Raw genomic sequence first — 14,140 nt, 5'->3', positions numbered from 1 at the left:
GTCGCTTAACCAACTGAGCCACCCAGGCGCCCCGAAAAGAGAGAATCTTAAGCAGGCTCCATGCCCAGCACAGAGCCTGATGTGGGGCTCGATCTCATGACCCTAAGATCATGTCCTGAGCCAAAATCAAGAGTTGGACACTTAACTGACTGAGCTATGCAAGCACCCATTTTTTTTTTCTTTTTGATGCTATTATAAATGGATTGTTTTATGATTTCCTTTTCACATCATTCACTTTAATGTATAGAAATGTAACTGATTTTTGTGTGTTGATTTTTTTAAAATATTTTATTTGAGAGAGAGAGCACAAGGGGGGGATGGGGTGAGGGGCAGAGAGAGAGGGAGAAGCAGACACCCCATGAGCAGGGAGCCCGACACAGGGCTCGATCCCAGGACCTCAAGATCATGACATGAGCCAAAGGCAGACACCCAACTAACTGAGCCACCCAACTAACTGAGCCACCCAGGTGCCCCTGTGTGTTGATTTTTATATTCTGCAACTTTAGTGAGTTATTAGTTCTGGCAGTTTTATTTGTGTGTAGAATCTCTAAGATTTCTACATATAAGATCATGTCATCTGTGAACAGAGATAATTTTACTTCTTCCTTTCCAATTTGGATGCCCATCCCCCTTTTTTCCTTACTTAATTTCTCTGGCTGGAATTTCTTTTTATTTTTTTTATTTTTTTCTGGCTGGAATTTTCTAATCCTATGTTGAATTAAACTGACAAGGGCTGGCACCGTTTTCTTGTTCTTTAATCCTATCAATTTATAGATGTGAAAATGTAGGCCTAGAGAAAGGCATTTACTTGCCCATAGTTATACAGCAAGTTCATAGCAAAGCAGGAACTGGCATCCAGACCTTTTTAACTTCTGATCTGGTATTCTTTCCATTATGTTAGGTTGACAGCAATATGGATAGCTGGTTATGGAAAGGGGCAACATGATTCTCTTATTCTGTGTTTACTTTAGAATATGACACCAATAAATCATAATAGATGACAGTGTAGAGAAATTTTAGTGTTATGAGATGTTTTGCTATTTGTTTTGTAACTCCTAATTTTTACATCTGATGCATATAATGTAAATGAAGTTTACTTAACTTTCAGAATGTCATTATTCTTCTTTGCATTTCTTCAGTGCAGTTACAATTGGAACTGATATGCTGGAATTGGACTGCCATATCACAAAAGATGAGCAAGTTGTAGTGTCCCATGATGAGAATTTAAAGAGATCAACTGGGGTCAATGTAAACATCTCTGATCTCAAGTACTGTGTAAGTAAAAATGCATGATAAACTAATATCTAGTAGACATTAGGGCCTGTAGGATTTTTAAAAACAATGAATGCCAGATAAATAGTAAAAAATAAATGATAGTGATTAGATAATGAATGCCAAAGGAAATTATAAAAACTATTCTAACTTCCAGTGAGGATTTATACTCACTACAGAAATCTGTGGATACATCTTTGGAGACTTATTTTTATTTTATTTATTTATTTATTTATTTATTTATTTATTTTAAAGATTTTATTTATTTTTATTTGAGAGAGAGAGAATGAGAGAGAGAGAGAGCATGAGAGGGGGGAGGGTCAGAGGGAGAAGCAGGCTCCTCGCCAAGCAGGGAGCCCGATGTGGGACTCGATCCCGGGACTCCAGGATCATGACCTGAGCCGAAGGCAGTCGCTTAACCGACTGAGCCACCCAGGCGCCCTGGAGACTTATTTTTATAAGTATTTTAACAAGATTACCAAAGTCCTCAAATGTAAAACTATTGGACATCAAATTGCTTGAAGTATTCTACAATTTATTTGATTCAGATTAAATAGATGAATTAGTTTTAGTCTTCAAGTATGGGAAATCCGATTTTAGTAGTTTACTTGCCATTATAGTAAAAACTGATAAATGGATGGAAAATAATGCTTTATTTTACCACCTAAAGAAAACTTACATTAACAGGATGCTATCTGTATGTGTACCCTGTATGTTTTTTGCCTGGTTGTGATTCTACTGTATATAACATATATTGTGTTGTTTTTTTTTTTTAAAGATTTTATTTATTTTTTGACAGAGAGAGAGACAGCGAGAGAGGGAACACAAGCAGGGGGAGTGGGAGAGGGAGAAGCAGGCTTCCCACTGAGCAGGGAGCCTGATGTGGGGCTCGATCCCAGGACCCTGGGATCATGACCTGAGCCAAAGGCAGACGCTTAACAACTGAGCCACCCAGGCACCCCTATAGATTGTGTTTTTGGACACTTTAACATTATGGCATGATACACATTTTTCCATGCTTTTTTTAAAAAAGATTTATTTATTTTAGAGAGCGAGAGTGAGAGATAGTGAAAGCAGGGGGAGAGGGAGAGAGTGAATCCTCAAGCAGACTCCCTGTAGAGCCTGATGTGCGGCTTGATCCCAGGACCCTGAGATCATGACCTGAGCCGAAACCAGGAATCAGACGCTTAACCAGCTGTGCCACCCAGGCGCCCCTTTTTCTTTTTTTTTTTTAAATAGACTTTAGTTTTTAGAGCAGTTACTGGTTCACAGCAAAATTGAGCAGAAAGTACAGAATAGCTTCTGACTCTACATGTACAGCCCCCCCCCCCACCAAAACATCCTGTACCAGAGTGGTACATTTGGTACAGTCTGTGAACCTACAGTGACACATTATCATCGCAAAATCCATAGTTAACATTAGGGTTTATTCTTTTTTTTTTTTTTTTTAAGATTTATTTATGTATTTATTTAACAGAGATAGAGAGAGAGCACAAGTAGGCAGAGCGGCAGACAGAGGTAGAGGGAGAAGCAGGCTCTCCGCCGAGCAGGGAGCCCGATGTGGGGCTCGATCCCAGGACCCTGGGATCATGATCTGAGCCAAAGGCAGCCGCTTAACCGACTGAGCCACCCAGGTGCCCCTAGGGTTTATTCTTAATGGTGTACATTCTATAGGTTTTTAACATAGGATGACATGTCAGTTTTAACGTATAATGATGTATCAACTATTACAGTGTCATACATAATAGTTTCATTGCCCTAAAATGCTCAGTGTTCTGCCTGTTCATCCTTCCTGCCCCTCCACACCCTGGCAACCACTGATCTTTTTATTGTCTCCATAGTTTTACCTTTTCCAGAATGTTATATATTTGGAATTGTGTCGTATTTAGCCCTTTCAGATCCCCTTATTTTTCATAAACATTTCAAGTGACTGCAGTTATTCCATTGAGTGGATATAGTTATTTTTAACCATTCCTCCTCTGTTGTTGGGCATTTGAATTAGTTCTAAGTTTTCACCATTAGAGATAACACTGCACTGAACATCTTCATACATAAAGATAAAGCTTTCTCTATATTTATATGCTTATATAGAGTTTTTAAAAGATATATATTTATGAAGGCATCTATATAAATATATTTATATTTATTGAAAATATCAATATAAAAATAAAAGTTATCTCTATTGTTAGTATATGTGCTGCCAAAGCAAGCACAAATTATCTCTGTTTTTAAAATTATTTCCCTAAATAAACTCCCAGCAGGGAAATTATTGGGTAGAGATTAAGAATATTTTAGTGGCTTAATACATATTGAAAGTCATTATTGCCAACTTACTTTCTAAAAGTGTTTAAGAGTTTCAAAATCTGGGGCGCCTGACTGGCTCAGTTGGTAGAGCATGCAACTCTTGATCTCAGGGTTGTGAGTTCAAGCCACACATTGGTCTCAGAGATTACTTAAAAATAAAGTAAAAATTTCTTAGAAAGTGCAAAAATGTGGTGTTAGAGGAATTCCCATTTTGCTGTACCCTTACCATTATTGGGTATTATAATAACAAAAATTTCCTAAATTTAAATTTTAATTAGCACTTATTTGATTATTTGTGAGTTTAAAGATTTTACTGTATGTTAGTCATTTTTTAAAATTGTCTATCTTCGGGGCGCCTGGTGGCTCAGTCCTTAAGCGTCTGCCCTCAGCTCAGGTCATGATCCCAGGGTCCTGGGATCGAGCCCCGCATTGGGCTCCCTGCTTGGCCGGAAGCCTGCTTCTCCCTCTCCCACTCTCCCTGCTTGTGTTCCCTCTCTCGCTGTCTCTCTCTCTGTCAAATAAATAAATAAAATCTTCAAAAAAATAAAAAAATAAAATAAAATAGTCTATCTTCACACTTGTCTACTGAGATATTTATATATTTATTATTTGAAAAGGTCCATATTAAATAGTACAGATTTCTTTTCTTCTAAATTGTGAAAGTAAGTAGTTATATGTTTAATTTGCTGTTTGGGATGTTTGGCTAAAGCGTGCCTTATGTAAACATAGGTAATGTTTTTATTTTATTTTTTTGAAGAAGCAAATCTTTGTCTTACTGTAAGACACTAAAATACTTAAAATTTTTGAGAGTTAACTGTTTTTCAATCATATCTTTTAAAGGAACTCCCACCTTACCTTGGCAAACTGGACGTCACATTTCAAAGAGGTAATATTTCCCATTTGCAGCTTACATATTGACATTAAAGTGTATTTATTTACACTGAGAATTAGATATACATGTGTGTTTTCTTCTGATAATAAGTTCTGGCTAAAGGTACTGCCCTCAATACTTATTGTCTCAGACCTACAAATCTGAAATACTGACCCTGAGATGAAGGCTAAAGATTTAATTGGCTCATTCTATTTAAGCTTATGTACAGTTAATTTAAGCCTGAATACTAATTACAAGAAACCCAGATATTATTAGGGCTACTTTGCATTTCTGAAGCTTCAAATTCTAGAAGATTACTATAACTTGTAGTAATAATCCACCATAGGTAAAAAAAAAAAAACAAAGGAAAAGACATTGGAAAGACCTCCTTTTGGATCCTTACTGATTCTATACCATTTGATTTTATGTCATTTCAGTGCTCCCTATCTTAAATTATTAGAGAGAATTCTATTACTCAGATTAACCACCCATTTCCTGGTCACCATCACTTTTTAATCATCAGCATAGCAGTTTTCTCTCTTGTGAGGGAATATTTCTCACAAAGGAGCATGTTCCTTGGCTGTTTGTTGGATTTGTTAGAATGGAACATATTAGAATGGAACATACACAGCTAGAGATACAGGTTGCTGAGCAGGTACAGGGTCCCACACTATCACAATTCAGCCTCATGTTTTGAATGATTCAAATGTAACTCAGTAAAACTACAAGATGCTACATGTTGTGGTCCTTGGTGTGGTATAGTTTGCATATAGTTAAAACCCTGGTTAAATGTCAAGGATCTAAAGAATTGTAACTGCTCTGTGAACTAGATTAAAAATTGGTCAGTATAATTTCTCCTTGATTGGAAAATTTAAGAAAGCCAAATAAGAATCAGAAAATTGTTTAAATTAGCTATTCTAAAGGATGTTTAGATCTGAAAATTGTTTGATTTTACTTTCCAGGTGAGTATCATTAAGCTGTGTTGGTTTGCAGAAACATTTTTTTCATTCTTGTGATTAACAGGATTATACTTGCCAAGCTACTACATTTGTGTCAATTATGGATTTGTGAAGGTTAAAAACATTTCATAAGTGAAGTTTTTTGTTTGTTTGTTTTGGGGGGGTTTTGTTTTGTTTTGTTTAATTTTTTCCCTTGTAGAGCAAAGCCAAAGCTTCACAAAGATTAAAAGGTCCTTTGAGGGAAAGAATGTTTTAATTTTTTTTTCAGGTTTTGTACTTTCTTTTTTTAAGTTTTTATTTATATACCTTTTTTCATAAAGTCATAAAACTTTTTTTTTTTTAAAGATTTTATTTATTTGAGAGAGAGAATGAGAGAAAGAGAGCACATGAGAGTGGGGAGGGTCAGAGGGAGAAGCAGACTCCCCGCTGAGAAGGGAGCCTGATGCGGGACTTGATCCTGGGACTCCAGGATCATGACCTGAGCCGAAGGCGATCACTTTAACCAACTGAGCCACCCAGGCACCCAAAGTCATAAAACTTTTGAATATGCAGTGACCTTTGAGACCATATAATTCTGTCTCTTCCTGTTTTAGATAAGGAAATTGAGGCTTAAAGATGTAAATTAACTTAAGGTCATACAACAAATAAATCACAGATCTAGGACTTGAAACTAGGTCTCTTTCTAACCAGCCCAGTGTTCAGCTGCACCATGCTACCTCTCCATCTGAAGAGTCTCTCTCTCTCTCTTTTTTGATTAAGTAGGCTCCTTGCCCAACATGGGGCTTGAACTCATGATCCTGAGATCAAGAGTCACATGCTTTACTGAATGAGCCAACCAGGCGCCCCTAGATTCTCTTCAAATGCCTTATTAATAGCACTGCCATGTCTCACTTTTTAGACACCTATAAAAAGAATTAATTTTTGTTCATATTGCATTCAGTTTATCACAATTAAGACTCTGCATCAAATGTGAAGTTTACTACATTTGAAATAGGCTAATATATAATACTGTAAAAACTTGATTCAGATTAGGCGATAGTTCCTTTTTTTTTTTTTTGGTTCTATTTCCCCACTCAGAACTGTTGCTTACTTTTCTTTAAATACTGGAGAGAGAGAGACTACTAGCTCTCAGAGGAATACAGATTTTAGGCCTCTGGCTTTCTTTGTGGTTCACAATTTTACTGAAGAAGTAATTTTTTTTTTTTAAAGATTTTATTTATTTATTTGAGACAGAGAGAATGAGAGAGAGAGAGAGCACATGAGGGGGGGGAGGGTCAGAGGGAGAAGCAGGCTCCCTGCTGAGCAGGGAGCCTGATGCGGGACTCGATCCAGGGACTCCAGGATCATGACCTGAGCCGAAGGCAGTCGCTTAACCAACTGAGCCACCCAGGCGCCCTGAAGAAGTAATTTTTTTTTTTAAGGTGCTTTAATGTGCCACAGACTGCATTAAAAAATAAAGAATATAAAAATGTGTTACCCAAAGGGTTTGTTATTATCTATCCTGCTTACTTGAAAATAGCCTTTTTTTTCATGAAAAATACATAATTTGGGTAATCTAGAGTTGGTCAGAACGGTCAATTTTCAAGTTCTAGCACGTTTATAGAGGCCACTTCACTCATTCCATCGCCCAGCACATCTTATGGTATATTCCTTGCCTATCACTCTTGTTTTCCTCTCTCTCTTTTTATAGTATTTCCCAGTGGTTATCTTCTGCCCAGAACAATAGTGGGGACAAATTTCTTTCCCCAACTCATTTTCTACAGTCTATGCTGGCTAAGGCATGTAATGTAAATATCTTCACATCACTTTAGCATGTGCTTTTTTTTCCCTTTGTTATTAACGTAACTTTAATTTCTTTGTTTCTCCCACTATTAGATGTAATATTATTCTTATTGTATAACATTCCAAAGTTAGTGTTATCTGTTTGACTTTTTTCTACGTTGATCCTTTTTTTTCTTCAAAGTTTGTTTATTTATTTATTTATTTATTTATTTGAGAGAGAGTGAGAACTAGAGAGATCACAGAGGGAGAGGGAGAAGCAGACTCTCTGCTGAGAAGCCCGATGCTGGAGTCGATCCCAGGACCCTGAGATCATGACCTGAGCCAAAGGTAGCCGCTTAACTGACTGACCCACCCAGGCGCCCCCTAAGTTAATCCTTGCAAACATCTTACCTGGGTGTGAATAGCTATTGCCCATGGCAATTCTTTTGACTGCAAAATTAATTTTTCCATACTTAACAAGCTAACAAAATTTTTACTTAACTAAAAAAATAGCAGCACTGTTTAAATGGAGTGTAGTGATAGAGGTGTTCTGTATTTGCAATGTCAGTTACAATAGCCAATAACTACATGTGACTGTTGAGCACTTAAAATGTGGCTAGTCCATCTCAGGGACTGAATTTTTAGTTTTATTTAATTTTAATTTAAATAACCCTGTGTGGCTAGTGGCTACCATCTTTTTTTTTTTTTTTTTTAAGATTTTATTTATTTATTTGACAGAGAGAGAGACAGTGAGAGAGGGAACACAAGCAGGGGGAGTGGGAGAGGGAGAAGCAGGCTTCCTGCCAGCAGGGAGCCCGATGCAGGGCTCGATCCCAGGACCCTGGGATCATGACCTGAGCTGAAGGCAGACGCTAACGACTGAGCCACCCAGGCGCCCCTAGTGGCTACCATCTTAAACAGTGCAGGACTAGAACATCATGTTCAGACTTTTTAGATTGTTAACAGAAACGAGTTTACACTAGCTTAAGGGAAAAAAGAAACAACAGATTTAGTTTATCATTAACTGTCTATAATAATGGTGGATCTGATGTTAAACATTATTGAATCCAAGGGCACAAAGGGGACTCTTTTTGAGTCATTCTGTGGTTCTGCTTCTCTTGGGTGTTACCTTCTTCCAGTGTAAATGGAGTTTGTCCTTGTGGCAGGGAACATGATCACTGACAACTCATTTATATCCTGCCCACACATTGACCCAAGGGTAAAAAAGCAATCTTCCTTTGAGCTTCAAGGGAAAGTTCTAGAGAAAGACACTGATTGGCCCAGCATGGGTCATGTGTCCATCCTTGAGATAGTCACTGTGGACAAAAAAATTGGCTATTATAATAGACCAGACCTAGGTCATATGCATGCCCATGAGAATAAAGGGGGAGTGGGTCCTGTTTTTGAGAGCCCAATCAGAATAGTGTGGCTTAAGGGAGATGCAGTTTTCCAAGGGAAGAAAGGGTGCTGGGGAGGTAAAAACAAGCTAAATTTTTATATGTTAACATAATTTTTACAGTTCAATTAGGTAGTGTACAGTAAGTCTAAACTCAATTATAGTGCTAGAAATCCATGTCAGGATAGTTCAAAAGAAATTTTTTTTAAGAATTTGGTTCTTAAAAAAAAAAAAATTTGGTCCTCCTAACTAAAAAGCCTGGAGGTTCTATGCCTTCAGACATGACTAATTTCAGTTGCTTAACTAATAATCAGTCTCTATCTCTGTTTCTTGGTCTGGTTTCATTTATGTTAGCTTTGTTTTCAGGCAGACCTTCTACACATAAAGATGGACTCTGCCAACATCAAAAATATATGATGCATTCAGCTGAGGATTTCAGGAGACCTCTCCTCATGTTTACAGTGTTATGCTTAAGGTCCATGTGCTCTCTTTGTGGCCAGGGAGACAAAGCCAAATGATTGAGAGTCTGGTCAAAATGATCCAGAGCCCCATCATTACAAGGAGTAGTAAAAAGGCAATAGGAATGGAATACATAACAGACAAAACAGTAACACATTTTTTCCTTTTTTTTTTCTCATTTATATGCTGCCTTTTCTTTTTCTTTTTCCTTTTTTTTTTTTTTTTAAGGTTTTATTTATTTATTTGACAGAGACACAGCGAGAGAGGGGACACAAGCAGCGGGGAGGGGCGCCTGGGTGGCTCAGTCGTTAAGCATCTGCCTTCGGCTCAGGTCATGATCCCAGGGTTCTGGGATCAAGCCCCGCATCTGGCTCCCTGCCCGGCGGGAAGCCTGCTTCTCCCTCTCCCACTTACCCTGCTTGTGTTCTCTCTCTGGCTGTCTCTCTCTCTCTGTCAAATAAATAAATAAAATCTTTAAAAAAAAAAAAAACAAGCACAGGGTAGTGGGAGAGGGAGAAGCAGGCTTCCCGCAGAGCAGGGAGCCCGATGCGGGACTCGATCCCAGGGGATCAGGAACTGAGCCGAAGGCAGACGCTTAACGACTGAGCCGCCCAGGCGCCCCTATATGCTGCCTTTTCATATGAGCCTTAATTATAAATAATTTTTTGACATGGATTTAATTTACTTTGTTGATACACTTTGTACAATGAAGATGAAATAAAGGATCTGTTACCGTTTTGTTATTCATATAGTAGTGGGATTAAAGTTTCAGATGGAAGGGAAAATTTTATACTTATATAGCATGCATAGTATATTATGTAAATGATTCAAGGCAAAAGAGATTAGGGAAAGAATAAAGAAAATAATGCTCAGGAAAGGTAAAAAATGACTAAAAATCCTCTTCTAATTTTTTTGTGACTCAGTTTTCTTTGAGTAGCTGCACTAATACAATTCTTTAACACATTCCTGAATTAGCATTTATTTCCCTTGCCTGAACATATATATATTCTCAATATCTGAAAATTTCGGTGGTGATATCATAGTAAAACTTTCCAAACAACCTCCGTATCCACTGGTAGAGTATAGGGGATTTTTTTTTTTCCTTCTACCCTCTAGGTTCTCAGCAAGGATTTATAACAAAAGAGAGATTAACAAGAGAAAAACAAACAAATTTATTAATATATGTATCATGGTAGAAACTCAGGGTTGAGTAACTTAAAGCCTGGCTAGAACTTGAGTTTATATAGCATCTTAACAAAAAAATCCAATACATTTTCAGAGAATTGACAAGACAAATAAAAAGGATTTTGAGTTTCTAGGGTAGATATATTCATGGGAAGGTAAATATATGGGTGAATAATGGAAGATAAAGGCTAGTCAATAGTTTGTTATGCAGAGTTCTGTGGTGCTGAGAAGGGTCTAAAGTTGTTGGTGATTTATGTTTGTACAAATTTAAGTCTTGTTCCTAGGCAAATGGGAAAGGACAGAGTGCTTTTTTTGTATCTGCTTCATTTCAGTTGCCTTCAGTTAAAAATAATCCTTATGCCAAAGTGGCATATTTTGGAATGGTAAACTCTTACCTTTCTCGGAGAATGTTTAAATTAAAATAATTAAATTGTTGCATAGTTACTCAATGGAGCATTTTAAAACCATTTAAAATAATAAATAGAGTAAGATTGGCGGATTATAATAATACCAATGTCATGGTTATGATATTGTACTGTAGTTTTACAAGAGGTTATTGGGGAATCTGGGTAAAAGGTGCATAAATCTCTGTATATTTTTCTTATAACTCCAAATGAATATATAGTTATCTCAAAAGGTTTAATGAAAATATTTTTAAATCATAATTCAAAATTCTAAGTGTATTAACATGTAATATTTATTTTTTACTTATGTAAAAAGATCAGGTTAAGATCTGTAGGTACACTATATTATAACTATTAAATTATGCATAGGAAAAAAAGACTAGAGAAAGTATACTAAATGGTTACAACGGTTATATCTAAATTGTTGGATTTTAAATGATTGTCCTTTTCTTTACTTTTCATCATTTTGTAAATGTCCTCTATGAATACATACTATTGTGAAAACAGTACTTTATCTTTTTTCTCCCAATCCTCAAAAAAGTGAAAGTTATCTTTTAAAAATACCTTTAAAAATCTTGCTTTCTCAGCATGCCAATGTGAAGGAAAAGATAACCGAATTCCATTACTAAAGGAAGTTTTTGAGGCTTTTCCTAACACTCCCATTAACATCGATATCAAGGTCAACAACAATGTGCTGATAAAGAAGGTACGTGAGCCAATCCCTCTTCTGGGTATGTTGTATCGGATTTCACAAACTGAATAAGGCTACAGTAGGTGACTTCACAGATTGATAATATTCAAGGAAATGTGACACTCTAGGGATCAGTATTGTTTTAAATAATGCCCTGGTAGAAGAGATCACTTTACTATAGAAAGGCCTATTTCCAGAGCAAGCTGTCCTGTCCCAGTCATGGATAAAAGTGAGCTCCTGTGAACCAGTTGTTTGATATAATTAACTTCTTCAAATTTACTTGCTTCCTTTGTAGTTAGTTTATATATCAAATGACTAAATAGTTGCCTTCTATTAGATAAATCATAGAATGGTAAAATGTAAGTAATTGCTTATATTTTATAAAATAATCTGAATTCACATATTGGTTCTTCCCAAAGTTTATATTATTCACTGGCAGAAAGTCAATTGTAATCCATTTTTTTAAAGATTATTTATTTATTTATTGGGGGGGGATGAGTACGGGAGGGGCAGAGGGAGAGGCAGGCTCCCTGCTGAGCAAGGAGCCCAATTCGGGACTCAATTCCAGGACCCTGGGATCATGACCTGAGCTGAAGGCAGACGCTTAACTGACTGAGCCACCCAGGTGCTCCAATTGTAATCCATTTTTTAAGTGAAGTAATGTAAGCGGATTTACCAGTAGGCACATGCATGAACTTTTGCATTTTCACATGTAGGTTTCAGAGCTGGTAAAGCAGTACAGACGAGAACACATAACGGTGTGGGGTAACGCCAGTTATGAAATTGTAGAAAAGTGCTACAGAGAGGTAAGCTTCAAACATGATACGGAATGATCTTTCTTGCTGTTGTTGTGTATCTATAAATGTTATCACACTAATAATTTTTAGAAGTATCTTATTTCAAAGCCTTGATACAAAGACAGATAGTACTGGGTGGAAGCACCTAACCAGAAGTTTACTAATAGAGGTAATGGATTTATTAGAAATAATGTATGTGGGCTGGCTCACAGAATTCTTATTTTCACATGCTAATAATATTAATTGTTTGCCAACATTTTATTATGTACATTATGAAACAAGATATGATTCCTGTCTTACAATGTCGGTTTTTTGTTAGGTTATTGAAACTTTTGTGTAATTTTAAATTGAGGAAAGGATTTTAGTCCTTCAACTCTGTAGCTCAAGCTTCTCTGTTCCCTACCTCCCAAACAGAATTAATCAAATTAAGCCAAGATCATAGTTATCAGGTGGTATATAAAAGTAGGGCCATCTACCCACCAAAATTTTTCTGTTTGAAGAAAATATATCTATAAAAAGTTAATTGGATATATTTAGACATGGTATGCTAAGCCTCTATAAGCAAGTTTAGCTATATACTATAGCTATTATAAGTATAGTTTATATACTTATATACTATAGCAAGTATAGCTAGGAGAATATGAAATTCAAAATGTTAAAAAAAAAAAAAACCTTAAGCATTAAAGACTCTCTCTCAGAATACAAGTGATAGTGCAGAAGAAATACTGTGACACAAATAGCAATTCAAAATACAAAGATTTCTTTTGGGAAGGCCTTTCTTCCTAGCAAAGAAGGCAAAAACATAGATCCAGAATTGGCACCATTATAATTAAAAGTACCGTTGAAGCCTTCATTAAGGCAAGTAAGTTTTATTTATGTGCCACAGGCTCTCTGAGATTCCAAGGTAGCTTGTGTACACAAGGAGAAAACAGTGATCATTGGGATAAATGGCTTCAGATGCTAAGAATTTAGTGCTAAGACTTTCCCATAACTAATCATTGTCTAAGGGTATTTTCACGTGTCATTAAAAGTGACTGTACGGGAGGCCTCATGGCCTGCTGGTTGTTTTACATTATTCAAATGTTTTTTAAAAAATAAAAAATAGTGATGACAGCAAATGCTGGAGAAGATGAGGAGAAGCTGGATCTCTCCAGATTGCTGGTGGAAAAGTAAAATAGTACAGCCACTTTCTTCATTTGTTGGGTAGATTTCTTACCAAACTAAACATACACTTACCATATTAACTAGTAGTCTCACTCTTGGGCATTTATCTCAGAAAAATGAAAACTTATGCACATAAAAACCTGTATGTGAATGTTTATAGCAGCTTTATTTATTATAGAAAATACTGGAAACCAACCAGAATGCCCTTCAGTGGGTAGATCTCTGAACAAACTGACATAACCACATGATGTAATACTATTCAGCCATGAAAGGAAATGAACTCCTGATACCTGTAACAACCTGACTGGCCTAATCCTCAAAGACATTTTGCTTAGTGAAAAAAATTAACCTCAATAGATTACATACTGGAATCTCTATATTGTACACCTGAAACTAATATAACTATGTTAACTAACTGGAATTAAAAAAAAAAATTAAAGAAACAAAAACCAAAAACAAAACAAAAAGATTACATACTGTATGATTCCATTTATGTAACGTTCTCAAAACTATACACATGAAGAACAGATAAGTGGCTTCCAGGAGACAGAGACTGGGGGTCGGGTAGAGAGTGGGGGCAATAACAACAAAAAGCTGGGGGGAGGGAGTTCTTGGCTGTGATGGAACTGTTCTGTATCTTGATTGTGGTGGTGGTTACACGAATTGAAACACTGCTAAAACTGCACTAAACCTGGGCACCTGGGTGACTCAGTTGGTTAGGCATTTGCCATTGGCTCAGGTCATGATCTCAGGGTCCTGGGATTGATCCCCGTATTGGGCTCTCTGCTCAGCAGGGAGTCTGCTTCTCCCTCTCCCTCTGTGCTCCCTCTCTCACTCTCTTTCAAATAAGTAAATAAAATCTTAAAAAACAAAACCG

General features: G+C 36.7%; 1 protein-coding gene across 1 annotated transcript in view; it reads left to right on the top strand.

The window, feature by feature from the left end:
• Positions 1 to 14,140, top strand: part of GDPD1 (glycerophosphodiester phosphodiesterase domain containing 1) — a 48,129-nt gene that overhangs the window by 23,176 nt on the left and 10,813 nt on the right. Inside the window, exons 3-6 of the mRNA XM_035026723.1 lie at positions 1,140 to 1,275; positions 4,417 to 4,462; positions 11,199 to 11,317; positions 12,019 to 12,108. Of these exons, the coding sequence (XP_034882614.1) occupies positions 1,140 to 1,275; positions 4,417 to 4,462; positions 11,199 to 11,317; positions 12,019 to 12,108 (391 nt within the window). The remainder of the gene's footprint in view (positions 1 to 1,139; positions 1,276 to 4,416; positions 4,463 to 11,198; positions 11,318 to 12,018; positions 12,109 to 14,140) is intronic.

The sequence above is a fragment of the Mirounga leonina genome, unplaced genomic scaffold, assembly GCF_011800145.1.
Source record: "Mirounga leonina isolate KUSES-001 unplaced genomic scaffold, KU_Mleo_1.0 Mir_200, whole genome shotgun sequence".
In the NCBI taxonomy this organism is placed as follows: domain Eukaryota; kingdom Metazoa; phylum Chordata; class Mammalia; order Carnivora; family Phocidae; genus Mirounga; species Mirounga leonina.
This window is presented reverse-complemented; position numbering and strand designations above follow the sequence as displayed.